Consider the following 22,344-nt stretch of genomic DNA (forward strand, 5'->3'; position numbering starts at 1 on the left):
GCACAGTGTGCTGGCTTGCTTCATCTCAGGGTAGAAAAGCATCTACAAAAGCTCTTTCTGACTTCAAAAGAAGTGGTGAAGGAACAAGACAAGTCAATATATGAGCCTTAATGTGGCTCGCTCGGCAGAGCCCTTTGCCAGCAGTGGCAGCCCTGTGCCCAGCCACTGGTTGGATGCCTCTGCTGTGACCCCTCACAGCATCCCTGGGTGTCCCCAGAGGGCCGAGGGCACGTGGGGCACCTGGCAGGCCAGGTCGCTCCTCCTTGTGCAGACGTGACAAGGCAAAGGTAATACAGTCCTTAAATTACAGGGGATAAAAAAGCTGATACAGACTTAAACCACTTCGGCAGCTACAAATGCAGGCAGCTGCCTGCCCCCTGCCCATTACTGCTGTGCCTAAGCCACCGCAACCAGTGCTTGCTCGGGCTCACCCTCAGGGTGGGGTGAGCAGGGAACGGACCCCTGGCCCATCGCCCGACTTTGCCTTTCTTACTGCTGCGATTTATCTGTGCCGTTTCAGATGGCCGGACCTGAAGGAAGGGCTGGTGCAAGGTGCTGATGCTCGCACAGGGTGGGCAGGGGCGAGCCTGGCTCCCCAGCAAGGTACACAGAGGCAAGGTTTGCCACACGCTGGGAAAAAAGCAGCAAAAAGCAGGGAAACACAGTGAAAATTCTGTGTCTGTCTGCCAGCTGATTCACGCCCTTAGGGAAGTGTCAGGAGTGTTTTCACAGCAGGCATGAGCCCTGCGGCACCCCTCTGCCCCAATTTCCTCTGCTGCGGCCGTGGGACCATGCCAGGGCAGCCGCGTGCCTGCAGCCCTGGGCCACCCTGGGCCACCTCCCAGCAGCCCTCAGCCGGGCTGCTCGGCTGTGGGGTGCCCTCACCCTCAATTTTAGCTCTGTGTCATTTTTCTGCTACCTTAGCCGTGCAGGCATTCCAGGCCAACACACCGCATTGCACGTTGTTTTGGTTTGGTCTGGGCAATTGTTGTCTTCGAGTTTCACTGCTTTTCCAAAACGTGCTGCTGCTCTGCCGGGGCACAGAGGCTGGTCCCCATCCCCGCCTGGGCTGGGGGTGCGCAGGGCTCCTGCCGCGCTGCCGCAGGGCCAGGCACAGGCTCGGTCAGGGGCATAAAGCATCATCCCGCTCCCATTCGCCCTTGCGTGCCTGACCCAGAGCCTGCAGGAAAGCTGTCCGCAGAGATTAGGACCAAGCAGGGTTTTGTTTCCCAGAGCTCTGGCTGCATTAGCAGGTGGCTGGCTCTGCTGGGGCTCTGCTCGGCATCTGCTGGCACCGGGACACCTGCTCTCAGCCCCGTCCCCCAACTCTGGGGGCTGGGGGGAGCGTGCAGCAGTGCCAGCTCCGCGCCTTAGCTCCCTGATGGAGGAAATAAAAGCAACCCCCCCTTCAAAGAGAAAGGGGCAGTGGGATTTGAGCCCTCAGCTGGCAAGGTGGGTGGAGGGACCAAAACCACTTCTGCAGGGCGATGCTGGGAGAGCTGACAGTGTCCCTGGCTCCTGCCTGGGCCACCACCACCCCCGGGTGCCTTTCACTAACAAGCCTGACTGTTGGAAAAGGGATATTTCCAGCAGAGATCACAGAACTTCCCTTGCTAAGTGCTACCAAGCTGGGGGTGCTGGGGGTCACCCAGTCATCCCAGTCACCCTGTGAAAAGGTCACTGCCAGCAGACTGGAAGTTTTATCCTGCTCATTCCTTACATAGTTTCCACTGCCATCACCTTAAAAATCTGTTCAGAAAGAAAATAAATATATGTTGTTGTCTTGGTGCAATTGCAGGAAAAACCAGAATGAAATGAATGAAACCAATAAATGAAATTATGTTTTTCAAAATTAAATATAAAATATATGAACAAATGCGTTCTCATATATGCTTGATACAGAAATTAATACAGGTCACTGCATTAAGCTGTGAGATGTAGGTCAGATCGGATAATCACAAAAAAACACCAAAAAGAAAAAAACAAAAATCCCTTCCTGGTTTAGATTTGTGAATTCAGGCAACATGTTCATTTTTAACTCATGGGTTAGTGTATCCAGAGCTGCTGAACGGTATGATTTCAGCTTCCACTTATGGAGCAGACGCTTGCTCATGTTTCCATGACTCTTTTGTTCCCTTTCTTGTTCCCTGCTTTCAGAGCTGGAAACCAAAGCATGACATTGCCCCAGGAAAATCTGCAGCTCACAGACATGTTACAGCATCTCTTCATGCATCTGCGTCTCACAGGCATCGGCAGTGGTGTTGACCTAGTGGGAAAAACCAGACCACCCTCACAGTATTTCAGCTTTATCTGCACACTGAAGGCTTTCAGCAGGCAGGCTGGGATTCTGCATTATTCCTACACAGCTAATAAATAAACCTCTTGTCATTGTCCAAGGGAAGTACAGTAACCTACAAGTCATGAACTGCTTTTACAAACCCTCATGCATAAAAACCCTAAGGAAGAAACCACAAAAATCGACTCAGATGCATCAACTGCTACTACTGCTTTATGATTTCCAACAAACTTTATTCAAAGCAAGGGAACAGAAAAGGAATGGCAAGCCACTCTGCTGGAGGTACATGCATAGCTTTGTGGCATAGAGGTTCACCTTTACTGTACATACCTTTAAATATAATAAACAGGCTACAATAACTTTATAAAAGAGCTTGTCATATGCAACTAGCCTTCAAAGGACCCTTGTTATTGGTTGTAAGACTTACACTCAGTTCCTGAAAAACAGTATAAATAATCTTTAAAAAACAAGCCCAACTTGGTTTTTGCAGAAAGATTGCAGCCCACCGGCCCGTCTGCTGCAGCACCGGGTCCCAGAGCTGCCAGCACCCTCCCACCCTGGGGCGCCCGTACCCACCCCACTGAGGCTGCCCCCACCGCAGGGCTGGCTGGACACGCTGTGGTCCCGCACAGCCCCCTGGCTCAAGGCACAGTGACGGTGGCGGCTGCAGCACGGCCAAGGCTGCGCAGCACGGCGGCGTCCAGATCTGCTAGGGAATGCTGCAGACAGACGGGATGCAACAGGCTGTATTAAAACCATAGGAGTCAGAAGCGCTCGTTGGTTAAAAGCCCTTCCAGTAGAAAGGCCGGTCGATGCTACTAGGAAGGAGCATGTTCCAGCCAGAATGCACCTTCCTTTCGCCCTGCCCACGAGCCAGCCGGCGGCACGGCCGAGCATGCTGCCAAGTGTAGGTCCAGGTGCCTGCATGCACACGGGAAGGGCTTTCCGAGTGGCTACTGAAGAAATACAGACTGGGAGAAACCGAGATGGGAGCACTACCTCCCAGGGGCGGGGGTTACTCTATTTTCTACCTACGAGAAGAAGGGGCTGGGGCAGCTGACAAACGCTTGCTTTTCCTCCTGAGCTTGAGGGTGACCCCCAGGCTGCCCCGTCAGGAGAGCGAGGTGATGTTGGACCGGCCACCTGGCGGGGCGATGATTTTTTGAGCCGTGCGTCTGGTAATGTGGTCGTCTGCCTGTGACCCTAGGGAAGAGGAAAGACATGGGCTGTGCTGCTGGCCCAGTGCAAGTCCCACTGCTTTAAGTGCACAGATCATAAAACATTTCCTTTGTGGCAAATACTCCTACCGTTGTTATGTATCATTCTGGGCACTGTATTATCAGAGTACTGTTGGCAATGGCTTTATTTGCCTGACCACTTCTATTTTTATCGCTTCTTTCTGGAAACCATTCTAAATGTCTTTCATGTAAATAAACAGTTTCTATATAATAAAATGCGGGACCTTGTACATTTATTAAACACTACGTCATCCATCTGATTTCAACCAGATAGAAAACAACATTATGACAGTTATTTTATGGCAGAGTATTGGCTTTCCAAGGTCCCTAAAGCTGCTGGGCAGAATTCTGCAGGATGCTGAGCTGAACGATGCTGAATTGCTGCTGCTTATGCAGAAAGACCAACTTAAATATCTTTCTGGTTCCTGAAAATTGAGTTAATTTGGCTAATCTCTACAAACCCAACCACTTCTAACCCCTGCCTGACTCACAGGGGATGCAGTTGAAGTCCTGACCCCTCAGGACCCTCTGACAGCCGTGGCAGCATCCCCATTGACCCAGGCAGGGCTGCGGTGACACCCTCACCTTCAGCCTCATCCTCCTGCCCCCCCACCATCGCAGCCTCCACCCCTCGTGGAGCCTGTGCTCACAGGCACCCCGCAGCCCCCCACCAAGCATTGTGATATACGTTCATCAGTGTATTTACACAGATACCGTAAAACATCCTAGAGATCCGTGCTGCACTGAGTCACTAGGCTGCGGCAACAGTAAGAACTGCTTTTTACTGAGCAAAAATTCAGTTCCTATTCCTCAGCTTTGCCCTGCCACTCGCACAAACCCAGGACTTTGTGCCACCCATGCAACTAGCCCCCAGCCACCTGCAGCCCCCCCCCTTTCAGGAGACCCCCGCCCTACCAGACAAGCTGAACCCTGACTGATGGAGGTTGCGCACAGGAGGAGCCTGGGCTTTGCCTGCGCAGGGTGCGATCCTGGATGTTGCCGTGGGGGCCACGGCTCTGGCACTCGCGAGGACATCGTGGACCGGCCCGTCGTACAGCCCTCTGGGGACGCCGTGGACTTCGGCCAGCTACGAGGTGGGGAGCAAGCGGAGGTGTCAGGCATGTCTTTAAGCAAAGGCGAACAAGAACCAGGCCCAACATATGGGTCCTGATTTCTTGTCCTTCTGTCTGTGCTTAACCCCTTGCTGAGGGTTTTTGCAGAGACTGCACTCCCCAACAGACCAGAGGCGGATTAGGTCCCTGAGCAAAAGCAACCCCATGAATGAGTTTGCCTGAGGCAGGAATGACCCAGCCTCTTTTCCCAAGCATATTTTTAAGATGCGCTACAGGAACCTTATCCCCTTCTACAGTATGTAAAAGCTTTGACTGGGCATGGCCAACTCAGGGACCGGCTGGGCATCTGTCAGCGGGTGGTGAGCGACAATACTGGGCATCACCTGGGTTCTTCCTCTTTCCCTTTGGATTTTACTCCTCTCCCTTTCTCCCTCCTTTTCATTATAATTGTTACCGTGGTGGTGATTATTACTGGTTTTATTAAATTTTACTTTATTTCAATTAATGAATTGTTCTTATCTCAACCCTCGAGTTTTACCTTTTTCCCAATTCTCTTCCCCATCCACTGGGAGCGGTGTGGGGGTGAGCAAGTGGCTGCGTGTGCTTAGCTGCTGGCTGGGGTTAAACCATGACAGATGCCCCCTCAGGGAGCAGGGAGCAGGCAGCCCCGGCAGGACTGGCAGCCGGGCACTTCCCACCCTCAAAGCCAAGCGGAGGATGCTGCCCAGACCCCGTGGGCACAGGTCCTGTTCCCCTGAGAAAAGGGACTCTGAGAGGTAGCCAGGGTGCCTGCCGTGCAAGGGGATGTGCTCCCCACAGCAATGTCCCACAGGCGGGAGCCCCAACCAGTGCCACCCGGTGTGACCATCACGTCCTCCTGCAGGGAGGATGAGCTCAGCCCCGGGTGCTTGTAGCTGCTGGGGGAGCCAAAGCGTTAGCGACATCGACATTGTTACCAGCATTTCATCACAGCTTTGCTTAAGGCTGTTTCTCCTCCCAGGCGAAGCTGTGACAGCTCTTTGACAACTACAGAGCCAGAAGGGGCTTGTTTTGAAGACAAAAACTGCTGGGTTTCAAATTAAAAAGGCATGAACTGATAGGTTATCAAGACGTATATAACGTTTTCTGTAGAAATTTTTCTCTGACATGACCTTTGTCTTCATCATGCTGCATATCTTGTGAAGAAAATACCCTTCTCAATGTTTTCCAGCAATCTCCTTAACTGCAGCTTTTGTTAAGTTGAGGACGGGGAGCTGGCATGGGCAGGCTGCCGGGTTGTTTGCAAAGAGCCAAATGTGTCTGCCCGAACCTGTCAGCCGAAGCCCTCACGGCTGGCACCCCGCCGGAGCAGGGACTTCAGCTCACTGCCATCGAGGTTTGTGTTCAGCAAACTCCAGCCTTTATGTTAAAAAACATATGGGCACAGGGTGTCCATTTCCGCAACAGACAGAGATGCAGCTCCACTGCTAACAAGGAGCCCAGGGACCCTCTGCCCCAGCCGATGGGACCAGCCAGCCCATCCTGCCGCTTCTCTGCGTGTGCAGGGGGATACGGGATGTGCCAGGGAAATGGAGACCACCAGCAGTACTGTCAGAGCCAGCGCCGGGCGGAGGTTAACCGACGCTCTGCCAGCCAGGCTGGGGATGGCTGCCCACCGCTGGGCAGTGCCGCAGGGGAGACCTGGCCTCCCACAGGGACCTAGCAGGGCCCTACCCATCCCCACCCCCCGCAGACCTGCCATGGTCCTATGCCCATCCCACAGGAACCTGCCAGGGTCCCATCTCCATCCCACAGGGACCTGCCAGGGTCCCATCTCCATCCCACAGGGACCTGCCAGGGTCCTATCCCGCAGGAACCTGTCAGGGTCCCATCCCCATCCTGCAGGAACCTACCAGGGTCCCATCCCCCCCTGACTCCAGAAGGCACCCCAGGAGGCACACCCGGGCACCCTAGGAAACACCCCCAGGTACCCCCAGTCATCCTAGGAAGCAACCCCTGGCACCCCAAGGCAACCTCAGGCACCGTGAGCCACCCCCAGGCACCAAGAGCCAGGCATTCTGACCACAGCTGCCAGCATCACTCTGCAGGTAATCTGGGGTTAACGGTTTCTGCTCTACCGTCACCTACAATGCATAATGAAAATGCCTAAAATAATACATTGAAAAGGGGAGGAGGGCAGAGCTGTTAAGAAGCTTTTTATATATTTTCACGTCTTCCTATCTTCCTAAGAAGCTGTGCTAGCACACCGCAGGGGCTATCCCACTGTTCATCCAGTAACCACCCAACATTACAGCCACTGCCCGCTTGTGGATGCAGAGCAGCCACCAGTCACGCAATGGTGGAAACTTTTCGAATACAGGTAGGAGAGGAATCCCTCCCCTCTACCTCAATACACACCACGCAAAACTGGATTTGCTGGAAGCCGTATTTTTGCTTTCTAACTTTATAATAGGCAAATAATATTAATAATACTACCATTATTAGCTGTATTAGCTATTAGCTGCCAAGCCACACACCAAAGCCCAGGACATTACAAATATCCAAGGCCTAGAAGGAAATAACATTCATAATATTCTTGTTTCTGTTGCCTATTCCATCAGCAGGCTTGCTGTAGCGACTGCAATACAACAACGCAAAGAGATTGCAAAGAAAACACAGGATTATAGCAAATAAAATTCTCCTTACCCTGTTTCTTGCCTTTATCCTTTTATAAACAAAATCAGGGAATGTCTTTCTAGGAATGAAGCGACCTGACCCCTGGGTGACACACAGGTTTCCATCTTCAAGAACTACTTTTCCCTGACTTATGACCACAGTAGGAACCCCATGGCACTCTGTGCCTTCAAATATGTTGTATTCCACGTTCTGGAAAAAACAAACCAAGATATTCAATACAGTTCATGAGAAGAGAAGGTGACGGTTTAACTACTATACACACACACATCCCCATTTTTGTACACTGTTCCTTACATGTTTCAAATAATATTTGAAATGTATTTATGTATTTCCTTCATGTTTCAAACTAAACTTGAACTAAAGCAAACAGGGATGGGGAAACTAAATCCCCGAAGCACAGCACTGGCGCAGAAGACGGGCAGCACTCCCGCAGCAAACCAGCCTGTCACTGCGGCAAACAAGCCATTCTCGCTAAGCCCCAGAAGAGCCCTGGTTTAGTTCTCCATCCCAAGTTCCTGTCATTTCTTCCAAGTCACTGCAAGTCTCCTACCAGAACAGGTCTGGGAAGTCAGGTCTGTTTCATGGGAAATGCAAAACTGCCGCTTTCTTCAAACGCTCCTGTTACTATCACTAACAACCCCCCAAATCCCAGAGTTTACAGTGAAAAAATGCGGCATTATAAAAATGCAAAAATTAATTTTCTGGACCAAAAGAAAACCCATTTCTATTTTTTAAAGAGAACAATGGAATTTTTCAATCACAGTGATAATTTTCTTTAATAGAAAACATTTTGGTGAAAAACCCACAAGTCATAATGTTTCTGCATTAACTTCAATCAGCTCTATCACCAACATTCCTCACAACACCTCACCCTCCTCTCTCTTTTCACTGCAGCTTTCTGTCTGAGGGTCACAGTGGAAATTACCCTGGGGACATCCACAGCCTGGAAAACCCTGGCTGAAATGCCACCAAGATGCACCCGAATCTCTCCAGACTGAGTGACCCCTACGGACAGGCAGTGCTCATGGAGCCCGCGCAGGAACGCGTCTGGCTCTTTGGAAACCGTGCTGATGTATTAAACTATATTAGTAGTTTAATATGTAAAACAAGTTCAGCACCTACATTTTTGTAGTCCACAGTAAATACATTGATCTTAAAATTTCTGTACTGGATGCACACTGTCTCAGAGTCGTCGCTGCCACTCAGTTACGATACTATGCTTTGCAATCACCAAAGGATATTTTCATTTGCTTGTATTTTTAAAAGCAAATGCAAGGTCATTCATCACTTCATCCGCACAAACATCTTCTCTCTTCCTGAATGATCTCATCTTTCCAACCTGAAAAAATATTGCTTTACTGCTCTCTTCTGACTCTAAAACCCAGCTCAAGAAAATAATTCTGTATTTACCGAATTGTGGGTTTTTGCTGAGATGATTTTAGTAGCCTTGGGGTTCCACAAAACCAAGTCGGCGTCAGTGCCCACAGCAATGCGCCCCTTCCTGGGGTAGCAGTTGAAGATCTTGGCAGCGTTGGTACTGGTCACCGCTACAAACTCATTCTCGTCCATCTTCCCGGAGACCTGGGAGAGAGCCGTGCAGCGTGAGGATCCACACTGCGACTGGGCTGCAGTTATGGGGACGCAGGGCGACCCGGCGGGGGGAGCAGAGCCTCATCCCTGTGGGCTCAGTACTACAATAGACGGGTTTTACTTTGCCCAGACTGACATTTTAGGTCTCTGAAAAACAAGACCTTCACTGGTAGGCTCTAACTCCCCGTACATGCATCCTCAAGTTCACTAAAGATGGTTAAGGGTATTTGAAGACTGGAAGTGAACCTCAATACTGCTTTTTATCATCTTTATTTATTATCTTAAGATAAATTCTATTTCTTTTTGAACAAAGCCTACCTAAGGCAGATGCTACAGGGTGGCTTGGTTCCCAAGCTCCTGGAAGTCCAGAGAGAGGTGTCTGCTCAGTGGGATGCAGGCTACAGCCTCCCAGGGATGCTCCTTGGGAGGGCAGGGTGCACTGGTGTGCAGGGACATGGGACTCGATCCCACCGGCCAGACGTCCGTGTGCCGCAGCTCTCCCCCTACAGCAGGGCTCACTGCCCGGCACACACAGAGGGGCTGTGGACCCTGTCCCCACCTCTGAGGCTTGGGGTTACAGGCGGCTGGCAGGCACGGCCACCAAGGGGGAGATGTCCCACCCCCAATCACCTCCCCAGGCCTCCCACGAGCACCAGGGAAGAGGAACGTTGTGTCTTACCCTTAGGAAAACGTGCTGGAGACACTTTCTCTTGTGACTGTGAGTGAGAGTGGGGGGTGGATGATCCCCATACTGGAGCCTTTGAAGACACTTTGAAGGCATTCGAGTGCCACATTTCCTCTCATTAGCAAGCTCCTCTGAAGTAGCAGTCTAGACAATGTCACACCTCCTGGCTCGTTTGAATTAACGAGGATGCCGACATCCCCTAGCACTGCTCACGTGCACTTGCATCCACAGCCTTGCCAGAAATCAGCGTCTTTTTGGTACCTACCACACACTTTTCCCAAATTACTGACATCCGCTCTTCGATGCCGTTGGTTCCCTCGGGGATGAGGGTGAAGTTGTCCTTCCCCACTGCCTTCTGCGCGGTGGTGAAGGTGCAGTGAGCGCTGCCCGCAACCTGCAGGTCCCCGCTAGGCGAAGCAGAGCGGAGGAGGTCAGAGGAGGTACCCAACGGCGTGAACAGCCTCCTAGGCACTAACGCCACCTCCCCGGCCGCGCGACCCCACTGCCCTTGGCGGGCAAAAGCCACCCTCACCTGGAAGACCACGAGTGGCACTAATGGCTGGCAGCCTTCGTGCTCGGTCTGTTTGGTACAGATGTATTTTGCCCACAAAAACAGTAAAGACAGGTGACATGATCCGTAAATGCCAATGTAAGTCAAGAGGCAATATTTACAGGTCAGCAGAGGCATCTCACTCTATTTATATAGGAATTAAGCACTGGAATCATCTAAGAGATATAAACAGCAGTCTCATAGGCATTATTTATATTCTCTCCTAAACTGGCCATTATTTTTACTAATTAAGACAATGTTTTAATCTTTGTACCATCCTTTTAAACCTCTGATTATTTTAGGAAATGGTTCTCCAAGCAAGGCTGCTTTTAGAGCAAGGTTCTTTTAAAGCAAGGATACGATTAAATAAAACAAGACCCTGGACAAACCCAAACGTTACGTACTACCATGTACTACAGGTGAAGGAACTGGATCCATGCTGGCAGGCAGGGCACAGCCGGGCAACAAGAGAACTGAGCATGATGGTTGGACTTGATCATCTGAAAGGTCTTTTCCAACCTAAATGATGCTGTGACTGTACAGGCAGCTGGACGAGCCTAGGAGCACACCTCCAGACTTGGGTCAAAGCTGTGCTAAACTGAACTGTGCTTGTAATTTACTGCTTCTTCTAAGAACATACTAAATGCACTGAGGTATCTTTATGTACTATGTAAGATACACTAACATGACACACTTTTCTCTTGCTAACAACTGTTTATCCTTCCAGGAAAAAGATCACGTTTCAAGGAATTCTAAGAAATGTTTATTTCTTCTTTAAAATATATATTGTGTGCGATTTTTTTTTTACTACTATCTGGATTCATAAACATCTCTCGTCCCATTTCAAAAATTCCTCATGCATTACCTCTGGAGCTGATTTTTCTAACTCTACCCACACCAAACTGTGTTTAATGCCAGAGGGAGCTCTACCGGCTGGTGCCACTCCGCGGGCTGTGCGGCTGCAAATGGAGAAGATTCCCGGGCTGAGCTGCACGCACCTGGAGGCAAACCCTCCACTGTGAATGAATCACCACCTCTACAGATTGCCTTTCGCAAGGCGGCAGTGACAAACATGGATTTGCTGTGACACGTAAAACCCTGGCCCGTGGCAAAGCTCCAGCCATCATTAACAGCTTGGCGGCTGCGTCCCTGGCTACAGCCCCAGCACATGGGCATCTGTATTACCCTGCCTGTATTCCGGGTTCCCGGCGCCCGCCTGGTCCCTGCACAGCACCAGGGATGCTCCTGCCAGTCCCCAGGGCTTTGCTGCGTAACTCAAGCCACCGAAACAACTCTGCATGAGGATGTGCCCTTGAGGCTTATGTTTCACACATTTTAAAATCTTGCAAATAAGATAGTAGCTTATGTTTCACACATTTTAAAATCTTGCAAATGCCCAATACTGCTTTCAATAAAATCCTTCCTTTTGCTTTAACGCTAAAGCAGCGCAGGAGGCTTTCCCTGGGACACAGTGAGATGGAGTGGCAGTGGCCACCATCCCTCCTGTGCTGGCCATCCTGCGGGATGCTGTGCCTTCCCTGAACCGGTTCTGAAGGAGGAACTGGGCAGCATGAGCCTGTTTTAAATAGGAAAAATCTGATAACTATTACATGGTTTCATCACAGCAGAATTTAAACTCTTTTTGAAAGAGTCACCTGGCTCCTTGCTCAAAGATCACCCAAAGATTTATTCTTTTGACGTGGAGAAGTGCAACAGCTGATAGACTATTTTTCCTACTCTGACAACAATAATCTAGCAGAAAGCTGAACTGTGTGCAAGCCTCTGCTGTGCTGCCCAGGTATGGGAGAGGAGGGGGCTGCCCCCAGGAACAGGGAGGCTGTTACCCACCGGCGGAAGGCGAGGGGGCCAAGCCAGGGCGGCCAGGGCTGCGATGTCCCAGCCAGCCCCCAGCTTGGCATGTGATGCTATTACTGCACGGGGCATTACGACGAGTGCAGGTGGGATGCAATCAGGGATGCAATCACGGCAGCTGTGCTCAGGCACCCCTGCTGACACAGAACTCACCAGGACAAGAGAGAGGTGAGATGATCCGGTGTGGTGGGGTCTGGGCTGATGGGAGGAGACGTGACGAAGGCTGCAGCTTTAGCCCAGTTTTTACTCCAGTAGTGCGAGCCATTGGTGCCCAGGCTGGCGGTAATGGGCTCTCCATACACAACCGTGCCTGCCAAACAATCCAGTTAATGAGTTCCAAAGCGCCGCACGTCCTGCAGCCTCTTTTCACGCAGTGTGGACAAATACTGTGGTTAACGATACAAGTCTTCCCAGTATTTCAGTTTTCTAAATTCACGTTAATCCTTTAAATTATCTCAGATGACTGGGAAAGGCTGTCGAAATAAGTTTTGAATCCATCTGTTTTCTCCTTAGACCAAACATGCATTCATACCTACAAACCATCACGCCCTCCTACAAACCAAACCAGGGTCTCTCTGGCAGAGTCTCCCAGCTGGGGCAGAGGTGGCTCTGGACCCCCCACCTGTCCTGGGGCACGGCCTTCCACCCCGTTCTCTTGGATTGCTTCCCGCTTTACCCACTCTTTATGAAACACCCCAGTTTCAATATGGAGCTGGCTTCAGATCTTTTTCATTTAGTTCACCACAAATGCTTGCAAATAAATTATTTCCCTTTTTTCAGCTGCGTCTGCTGAGATTCAGGTGTCACAAGTTTCAAGCACATCTCCCCAGATCTTTCCAGTTCAGAGCAATTAGCACTGGCACACTCTACGAAGAAAAGCCAGCCCTAAGTTTTAGCGCCCTTAGAATGTGAGAAAATTTGGGCTATAACGAATTCTTAAACTTTGCAGCTAAAATGACACTTCCCAGACATATTGAAATAGGCTCAGTTCGCACGCAGCTATGAAAATAGTGCTTTACCTTTTCTCTTTGCTTGGGCCAGGACATCTGCTGCACCTCCGCTCATTATTTTGGTGATGTACAAGGGGCAGTTGGCTTGTTTCGCAATGGTAATTGCACGGTACACCGCCTCTGCTTCCACCTGCGGACACACAAACAGAGGCGCGAAACGTTTCAGGCACTTCGGCTACAGCTACACCCTGCGCAGGGCTGCCCAAGGGCTGCACCTTACCTCCTCGGGGCGGCTGAGGACATGCCCTTCTGGCCCTGTAATCCCCAGTTCCAGCAGCCTCTTTTGCTCCTAGATGGATGAAGATGAACAGGAAAGCAGTCAGTGATACAAACAGCCTGTCCAAAGCATCACAGGACACAAACTACTTTGTTCAGAAGTTCCTGAAGGCTGATGGAAACTCATGAATACGACGAGGGGATACCACTGACAACCTGTGATGCTCCACAAACCACTGCAGCTACTTCCTAGGACACCCACCTTGTGCTGTGGAAACATTTCTGGAGTAGGAACTGTATGCCAGTAGCACCTCTGGAGCTTCCCCACTCCAAGCCCAGCTACAGTTCTGGAGGACAGAGGATTTAACCCTATCGCTGCTTAATCGAAGGCTGTGCTAGATGTGATGCATGGCTCCAGGAAAGGAATGGATGTTTCCCCCAGACCTGAGGCTGCCTGAAGCTGCTCAGAGGAAGGAATGAAGGAGGATGGAGGAAGCAGAGACAGGTGCAAGGCACATGAGGCTGTCAGCAGGGAGCAGCAAGTGCCACCTCTCCAGAGCTTCACCTGGGAAGTCACATGCCCCATCCCTGGTGCATGTCCACGGGATGTGGCTCAGACCAAAGGCTCACTCCCTCGCAGTTCTGGGGGGAGGCAGCAGCAGGAGGGCAGTTTTGCACAGCAGCATGCCCCGGCACAGGGGCTGAAGCCATGCAGCCCCACCTGCCTGCACCCACATCCTCTCCTACCTGGCTCTGGCTCCACCGCACAGCCACACACTCGTCCCGCTGCCACAGCCTCGCGTCACGAGGGGCAGGGACCAAGTCCCTGTGTGACCCGATGTTAGCTGGGAACCCATGGTGACAAGCTGGAATGAACTTGGGGCTGCACCTATGTTATTCACAGGGCATTTGAAAGCAGATGCCCAGCACACACCTCACCCCGTTTCCTTCTGTGATGTTCTGTATTACGCAGTGCGCCCACACAGCTGGCGTTAGATGCAAGGACGTTATCCAACACTACAGGCCAGTTCTCACAGGCTTGAAAGGATCCTGCTCTTAGAGGTTGTTTATTTCTCTGTATTCCCATTGCAGATATCCTCCGACTTTGTCCCCAGGGCTTGACTGTCATCATGCTGACATTTCGTGAAGAAATACTTTTGAAGATACTGAACTGCTCGGGATCACATTATGTTTCACAAACAGCTGAAGAAAAGGTTTATCAGACAAAAATCCCAGGGAGGTGGGAATTAGCCTTTATCTTGTTTGTTCAAATAAGCCCGTTTCAAGGACTGGGATTCTGCTTTCATTTTAAAACCTTCACTCACATCAGACTGAACACTTGCGTGGCCATAAGCTAAGAGAACTGCAAGTCTACTCCTATCTTGTGTCATCCAATTGCAGTACGTATCTAAGATTTTATCTTCTAAAGGTAAAAAGGAAAAGTAATGAATGTGAGCAAAGTCTGTCATATTAAGGAAGCTCCTGAGTGCCATTTGTGGGGATAAATATTTCCAAGTGTACCGCAACTTCAAGTTGCAAGTGATGCAAACCTCCTTCTTTTCTCAGATTCTCAAGACTTTTAAAGAAGATCGATAACATGATAAGGTATCGCTGAAGGCAGTCACTCAGCCTTCAAGAAGAGCCAAAACACACTGGTTGGGAATCAGTGAACAGTCCTTGTACAATTTCTGTGACGAAACCCAAGTGTGTGTGAGGATCTGGGGGGAGGATGCTGATTTTAGCAGGAGCCCCTGATCCTCCTGCATGTTCTCCTGCCTGCACATGCTGCCATCGCAGGGTCCCCTACTGGCCCTTTCCCTCCGAGGCGTGGGTAACCGGGATGCTGGAACAGTGTTTCTGCACTCCCCTGGCTGCATGAGGCTCGGTGCCCACACACATGGACCCACCACCAGGGCTGCTCTGCTCCAAGGCCACGAGCTCAGCTCAGTTCAGCTCTCGCCGGAGATCTCAGAGGGGAGCGACCGGGTTGAAACCCTGCTGACAGCAGGCACTGAAAAGTGCACGCTGGTCCTCTCCCCAAAGCAACCCGGTGTCACAACAGGCTGCTCCTCCCTCTCTCATCTGGACCAAGTTCTACTGAATTTGCAGTGCCAACCGAAGGCTAAAAGCATGCTGGCACAGCTCCACCTTCCACTAGACCCTACAGCCCATCTGTTCAAGTCAGCACTTTGCCGTAAACCCAAATACTCCGGTCAACCTTTAATTTAAATGAATATAAATACTGTACCTCATCGATGATATCTCCATTTTCAGCATGCACTTGGGCAATGGCCCCCAGGTCTCGAATAATGCAGAATATTTCATACATCTGCCAAGAGACAGTGGGTTGCCCAACATCAGATAAATCACCGCTTACGCTCGCAGTAGGGGTGATGACTGGTCCTGGACACTGGCTGGCTGTATTACCTGGGCATCGGTGCACTGAAGCTTGTCTTTGTAAGCCATAAAAACGAGGAAGGAGTTCACACCTTGAGAAAACAAAAAAGCATGCGAGTTTATTGCCCCAGCTGAGAACTTGGTGACCCGGCACAGGCTGAGCAGGGCGCGTTCAAACCAGGGGGGTGCTGTGCCAGCAAGGGTTAGACTGGAAACAACCAGGGTAAGGGCTGAAGTGGGAAATTTCCCTGCAAGAACTGAACCCCAGGAGCCATGACAGATAATACACCCCCATGCACTTGAACCAAAAGAACACCCCGCAGGCTGTTCCTGATTGTCGGTACTCTCTGGAACTTGCTCCAAATGCACAGAACCTAAGGCATTGCCCCCCGGCTGAGCTTTCCCTCCAGTGGTGGTTTCAATTTATGGTTTATCCTCGACTTCTTTCTTATAACTGTCTGTAAATTAGTGTATTAGTGCTAAGATTAAATTGCAGCAAAGATGAGATGCTCTCATATTAGAGCACTGTTACTTAGTGCGCTTCTGTTTGGCTAGCGAAATGGATGGGCAGTGCTTTGCTCACAGCTTTGTGTGCAATCCTCGTTTCTGTCATTTCTAGCTAAAGTAAAGGATGGTTCCTGAAGCACCGGGTCAAAGCCAGAGAATTGCTGCTGCATTTTATATGGACAGAGGCAACAACTAACCCCAAACTACAATCAAATTACAAATAAACTGTATTTCATGTGAATATACATATGAAAAACACCCGGTATAAACCTGAAATAGCTACATTACTTCAGCCGCTCCACATTTTAATAGGAAATTCACTGCAATTTCTGTGTTAATTGGCCAATTAAGCCCTTGCTTGCAAGACTGCAAATTACAATGAAGTCACTTAGCTCTACATTAGCATATCTGAAAGCAAAAAGTATTTTTTCCAAACACAGAAATAAGTATTAATGAAATGCATGAATTCCTGCTGCACTGCCTGCTTTCCAGTAAGCTGTGTCCAGTGGATGCTTCAGGATGTGCAGGAATTACAGGCACAAATGAAATCTCTATGGAAAGCCTAAAGCTTAGTTTTATTCTATAAGCCCCATCTTGAATGTTTTTATATACTTTGTATTTCATACACTTTTTATGTAGATCAGGCAGCCTGAGCCATGGTGCTTGGTGCCATTTAGTTTCCAAAATCGATTCTCATGACTGGGCTGTAAATCGCCCAGAGGTGAGAGCATACGACTCAGATATTATGGCATGAATCTGGTGTCTGTGCCCCCACCTGCACCCTTCTCCGAGATGGCGGAGGACAGGAAGCCCACCCTGGACAGGGGAGGAGCACGGTCACCCCCCCGTACCCCGTTTATCGCGGGGTAAGCGGCGCAGAGCAGCAACCACCACAGCCCACCCTGTGGCAACCTGCCTATGTGCCAGTGGTTATGATGGGGGTGGGGGGTTTGTGGGGTCATTGCCAGCATACTGCTCTTTCTGTCCTTACCCTTGTCCTTCACCAGGGCTTCCAGTTCCTCCTTCAGGCTTTCGTGCCAGCGAGGGATGTCGATGTGCAGCGAGTAGTCGCAGCAGGCCAGGCTATCGGCGCTCGCACGGCACCGCTCGTAGGCAGCCAGGAGGCTGGTCCCCGGCTCCGCACAGACATGGTCAACTGAGGAGACACTGCACAGCATTAGCACGTGGGCCAGGGAAAGGGCCACTGAAACACCTGGGGGGTGCAGCAGCCACCAATATTCTTGTGCGAGACTTTACTGCTGTGAAAATGAGACATCCTAATATTCATTTTTTATAGCATTCATTAAAGATGAACATTAATAAATTTCCCAGATAAAGTGAAGCAAGCAGAACCAACTCCAAGTTACAGCTACTATTACACCTGTTTTTCACACAGCCTACCTAGCACATCTGAGAGAAGCCGGTGACCAAAGCATGTCCTTGCACACTTTTGCACAATTCCCCTGGGCATTTTCCACGTGCAGTCACCCACAGCCCATCAGTCACGGCCCTTCTCTTATCTGTGCTCCTACCCCCTGCAGTACTGGCTGTGAGATCAGTCTGGAGCTATGCCACACTTGCTGAGACTCGTCCTTCAGCCACACACTACAGTGGGCCTTGGGACCAGAACAGGAACAAACCAGGAATTAAAGTTCTCTTACATTAACACAAAAACAGAACCCATGCTCACAGAGCTGAAAAACTCCTATTAAAACACACTTGGAAAGCTATTAAAAACATATTAAAAGGTGTTTAAAGTTTTCTTCTATTTTATTGTCTTACGAGGTGAAGTAGGAGCAGCTATATATTTTTAATATACATGTGTAGCAATGGCAGGAGGTTCTGAAAGGTACATAATGCATTTTAATTAGTTTTGTAACGCTTAAGAGTTCTGCACCAAAAATGAACCTTTCTCTGCTATGAGGGTAAATCACAGAATAGTTTGGGTTGGAGGGGACCTTAGAGACCACCCAGTCCCACCCCCTGCCCTGGGCAGGGCCCCCTCCCCCCAGCCCAGGCTGCCCCCAGCCCCATCCAGCCTGGCCTTGAGCACTGCCAGGGATGGGGCACCCACAGCTGCTCTGGGCAGCCTGGGCCAGCGCCTCGCCGCCCTCACGGGGAACAGTTTCTTCCTAACATTTAGTTTAAATCTACCTCCTTTCAGTTTAAAGCCATTCAACCTTGTCCTATCACTTCAATGACAAAAGGCACAATGTACTTTGCTAAACAATGTTCTACTTAGAAGTCTGTTCAAATGCTGCTCCGTCTTACTGATCATTGTGGTGCCTCCTGCCAGGGCTGCTTTCGTGCCTTGGTAGAAATCATCAGCAGAAGTCATCCCCCTGATGGGCATCTGCAGTCTGGTATGGACATCTATCCCCCCTGGCATCACAATCTGGCTGTAGGCATCAATTGTCTTTACCCCACCAGGAACAACCAGGTTTTCTCCGATTTGTCTGAAAAAGACATTAAGATCTCCTGTTCATTGGCAACAACTTTTAAGTGAAGATGCAAAAACCAATTTCTTCCCAGTACTGCTCTCGGGCGTTCACCCACGGGCAAGCACATGTGCACTGCCCAGGCCTCCTCACACACTGGGAGAAGCAGCTGCACGCTGGGAGCCCCTTGAGCTCCGTCGGGTCTGGGAGCGGAGCCAGGGTCTGCTGGAGAGCCCCACGGGTCCCACCCTGCCAGCTCAGCAGCACCCATCCCATCCCATCCCATCCCATCCCATCCCATCCCATCCCATCCCATCCCACCCCATCCCATCCCCACTGGCTCTGGCTCTTGTTAGCAGCATGGGACCCATCAGGCCGTCACCTGAGGGACCCCACTCAGAGCAGAGGAGCTGCTGAGGTCTCTGAGGCTCTGCACCCGACTTCTCATGTGCCTTTGCAGCGCTTAACCTGGCTCCTCACTTGTTCCCTGCACACCTTACAACAGAGCACAAACTGCCAGCACTGCGTCTGTCTTTCCAGCTGCAAAGCTACATCAACGTAGCTCTTTCTTGATGCTATTCTACAAAGCTATCCTTGTTTATCAAAAAGGGAACGTATTTCCAAGAGAAAAATGACAGAAAGGAACCTTGTTCCAATTCCAGGCACTGTATCATGCCTGGAAATTACATTACCAAATATAAATTTTTAACTTACTTTATCAAACCGTCTTCCACATAAATGTCTGCATAAAATGACTGATCATCGTTGACAATTTTTCCTCCTTTGATTAGAAGCTGGTCACTCTAGCAGAAAAATAAACACACTTTTTTTAAGACTTCTTTATTTAGATGCTACTTCACTCATTCTGAGCTTTCATTAAGTCTAGGACTTAGTATCTTGCCCTTCAATCACACCAGTTTAGTGACTATCCAAACTATTCTACACCAAAGCCCAGCTGTATTTCACAAAGGGAACGGTACAAAACTGTCAGCTGAGAGGAGCACAGATCTGCTATGAAGCGCGGCACAAGCCGGGGGTCCCGAGGCAGCTCAGGCGAGCCCGCAGCTTGAGGTACCAGAAAAGCCCATGTCAGGGGGCTGAGGCACGCACCTCTGAGTGGAGCTGGCTGAAGGGAGTGTGCTCCAGCCCTTGCTCTACTGGCCTGCCTTGCTGGGAGTACCCCCCCCCCCCCCCCGAGGGCCCACCACGGGCTCCTTCAGAGCAGGGTCAGAGACCGATCGATCGAGGCTCTCAGCAGTTTTCAAAGGTTTGCAAGGCAACATCCTGCAGCTCAGCCATGTACCTGCCTCCTCCATCAGCTCCTGCTACCAAGACTTCTAAGTGCATCTTATTAACCTGGTAATTTATTGACATTCATTAGTTTTCACAGCCTCATCGGAGGCAGATCATGCCTCAAGGACCTTCCTCATTTCAAAGCAAGATACTGGTACAGTTGTCAGAGTTGCAGGATCTTTAAACAGAAAAACTAGAAGGCACTGGCATTTATGTAAATGTGGAACTGCAGCCTAATTTAAGAGGATCCTTTTCCTGCTCTCTGGTGTTGCTAGAAAAATTATTACCAAGGCTAAAATGGACAACACAAAGAGCATGACCTCAGCGCAACAACTGAGAGATGTAAAAGCACGTGACAATACAGCCCGGGAGACGACTTACAATACAGCAATGCGTGCTGATGCAAAACAGCCTGGAAAACGTTTTGGAGTCTTGTTTTAAAGAGCATCGCTGGCATATGAAAGAACTGTTAAAGAACGGTATTGTGTTTTCAAATATCGAGGCTTTTACTCCTTCCTTATTGTTTTCCCTTGTCCCATAAAATCGATCAAAAGAAGCCTCTGTGCTGGCTGCCCCACGGGAGAGCCCTACGGCCCCTTTGCAGGGCCCATCCTCACCCTTACCCCATCCCTATTCTCACCCCACACCCATCCTCACCCCTTCCTCACCCCAGCCCAGCCCACCCCCACCCCCGCCACCCCAGCTCCAGCCCCGCCCGCCCAGAGAGGCGCTCCCGCAGCACGGGAACGCCACTCGTCCTGGCTCACGCACCCACGGGATGCTTTCACGGGAACTGGGCCCCGAGCCAGCAACACAGGGAGGGGAAGCATCGCTGTCTAGAGATTTTTTCTTGCTCCTGCTGCGGTGCCCTGGCACCGGGCGACAGGACTCCCCCCGCAGCAGCCCGGCCGAAAGCGGCAGCCCGGGCAGGCGAGCGGCCCCGCCGGCAGGACGCCACCGGCCCCGCCGGGGGAGCGAACAAGGCCGGCAGATGCTCCCCAACCCCCGCCAAGCCCGTTCCCCGGAAAAAGCCTTTTCCAAACACGTTCCCAAGCCCCAACGGCCGGAGGGAAGTTAGGGAAGCGCGGGGCAGCCCCGCTGCCGCGGTGAGGGTCGCGCCTGCCTTTGTCCCCGGCGGGGCGGCCCGGCAGCGGCAGACAAAGCGCCGGGGCCGCCGGGCTCGGGCCAGTCCGCGGCCAACAAAGGGAACGGCGGGGTCCGGGGGGCTGCACCGCCTGAGTCCCGCTGCTCGGGGGGGCGGGGGGCGGCTGCGCTGGCAGCGGGGGCCGTCGGGCTCCCGACCCCCCGGTACCGGGAAGCGCCCCGGTAGCGCTCCCAGGGGTGTCCGGCGCCTCGGGCGGCCCCGCTCCACCGCCGCCGGCTGGGAGCGACCCGCCAGTCCCGGCCCCGCCGGACCGGGCTCGCTGTACCCGGGGGTGCCGCCCGCCCCCGCCCCTGCGGCGCGCAGGGGAGCCCCTCACCGTGATGCGGGGGATGCTTTTCTTGCCCTGGTGCGACATCTTCCCGCCGCGCTCCGCCGGTGTGTGTGTGCGTGCGTGTCCCCGCGTGTGTCCCCGCGTGTGTGCGTGTGTCCCTGCCCATGTGTGCACGTCCCTGCGTGCGTGCGCGCGCCCCCCGCCCGCCGCCGGCCCGGAGCCGCGCTGCCGGCCCCGCAGACAAAGCGGGCCCGGCCGGCTGCGGAGCGGAGCGAAGTCGCCCGGGTCGGTCCCGCAGCCCCGGCCGCCCCACGGACCCGGCGGCGGGACGGGGCGCGCAGCCCCTGCCCGGTCCCGCTGCCGCCGAGAAAGGCCGGGTGCCGGGGGTCGCGGCGCCCGGTGAAAGTTGCGTCCCCCCGAAGGAGAAACGGCCGCTCACCGCCCCTCCCCCACCGTCCCCTGACAGCAGCCGGTCCTGGTCCCCGGTGCTCTCACCGGGCCGGCGGGGCTGGGACCGGGACGGGATGGGAACGGATGGGACGGGGCCCCCCGCTCGCCCTCCCGGCGGGGTCTCGGCCCCGACGGCTCCGCACCCCGCGGCGGAGAAGGGGCGGGGGCCGCTGCCGCCCCACGGAGGGGCTCCCTGCCTGCCCCGGGGCCGCTCCGGCGCGAGCTGGGGGGGAAGCGGCCCGGCCCCGGCCCGTGCCCTGCGCAGCCCTCCCTTACCTGCGGGCAGCCGTCGGGCAGCTCTGCGGGGGGGGCGGCCCCGCAGCCGGGGCCCGGGGTGGGAGCGCGGCGGGGCTCGCCGGGGGCGGTCCCGGGGCCGGGGGCGCCGAGCGAGGCGAAGTCCAGCGTCTTGTTGTCGAAGGCGTCCGCCACGCTGCAGAACATGCCGCCCCGCTTCTGCCGCGGCCGCGGGCTGCCGGCGCCCAGCCCCGCGAAGCAGGCGGGCAGCGCCGCCGCCTCCTGCCGCCGCCCCGACATGGGCCTCGGCCGCCCCCGCTGCCCGCCGCGCTGCCGCGGCCGCCTGGCCCGGGCGACGAGCAAAGCGCGTTAAAAGCAGCGCA

The 22,344-nt window shown here is 52.5% G+C and overlaps 1 protein-coding gene across 2 annotated transcripts; it reads right to left on the minus strand.

Moving 5' to 3' along the window:
• Positions 1–298: 298 nt before the first annotated feature.
• On the minus strand, positions 299–22,272 carry DPYSL4 (dihydropyrimidinase like 4). 2 transcript variants are annotated; one of them, XM_080403421.1, is made up of 14 exons: positions 22,004–22,272; positions 19,263–19,351; positions 18,382–18,566; positions 17,102–17,266; positions 15,634–15,695; positions 15,455–15,535; positions 13,211–13,279; positions 13,000–13,120; positions 12,134–12,290; positions 9,824–9,965; positions 8,694–8,864; positions 7,293–7,472; positions 4,450–4,621; positions 299–3,499 (listed from the first exon to the last, which is right to left on the minus strand). In XM_080403421.1, the coding sequence occupies exons 1-14, from the start codon at positions 22,259–22,261 to the stop codon at positions 3,408–3,410; spliced, it is 1,944 nt and encodes a 647-aa protein (XP_080259547.1). In that variant the 5' UTR covers positions 22,262–22,272; the 3' UTR covers positions 299–3,407. The 2 variants fall into 2 exon arrangements, with proteins under 2 accessions (XP_080259547.1, XP_080259548.1); XM_080403422.1 differs by lacking the exon at positions 22,004–22,272 and adding an exon at positions 21,323–21,458.
• Between the last annotated feature and the right edge of the window lie 72 nt (positions 22,273–22,344).

The sequence above is a fragment of the Falco punctatus genome, assembly GCF_963210335.1.
Source record: "Falco punctatus genome assembly, chromosome: 9".
In the NCBI taxonomy this organism is placed as follows: domain Eukaryota; kingdom Metazoa; phylum Chordata; class Aves; order Falconiformes; family Falconidae; genus Falco; species Falco punctatus.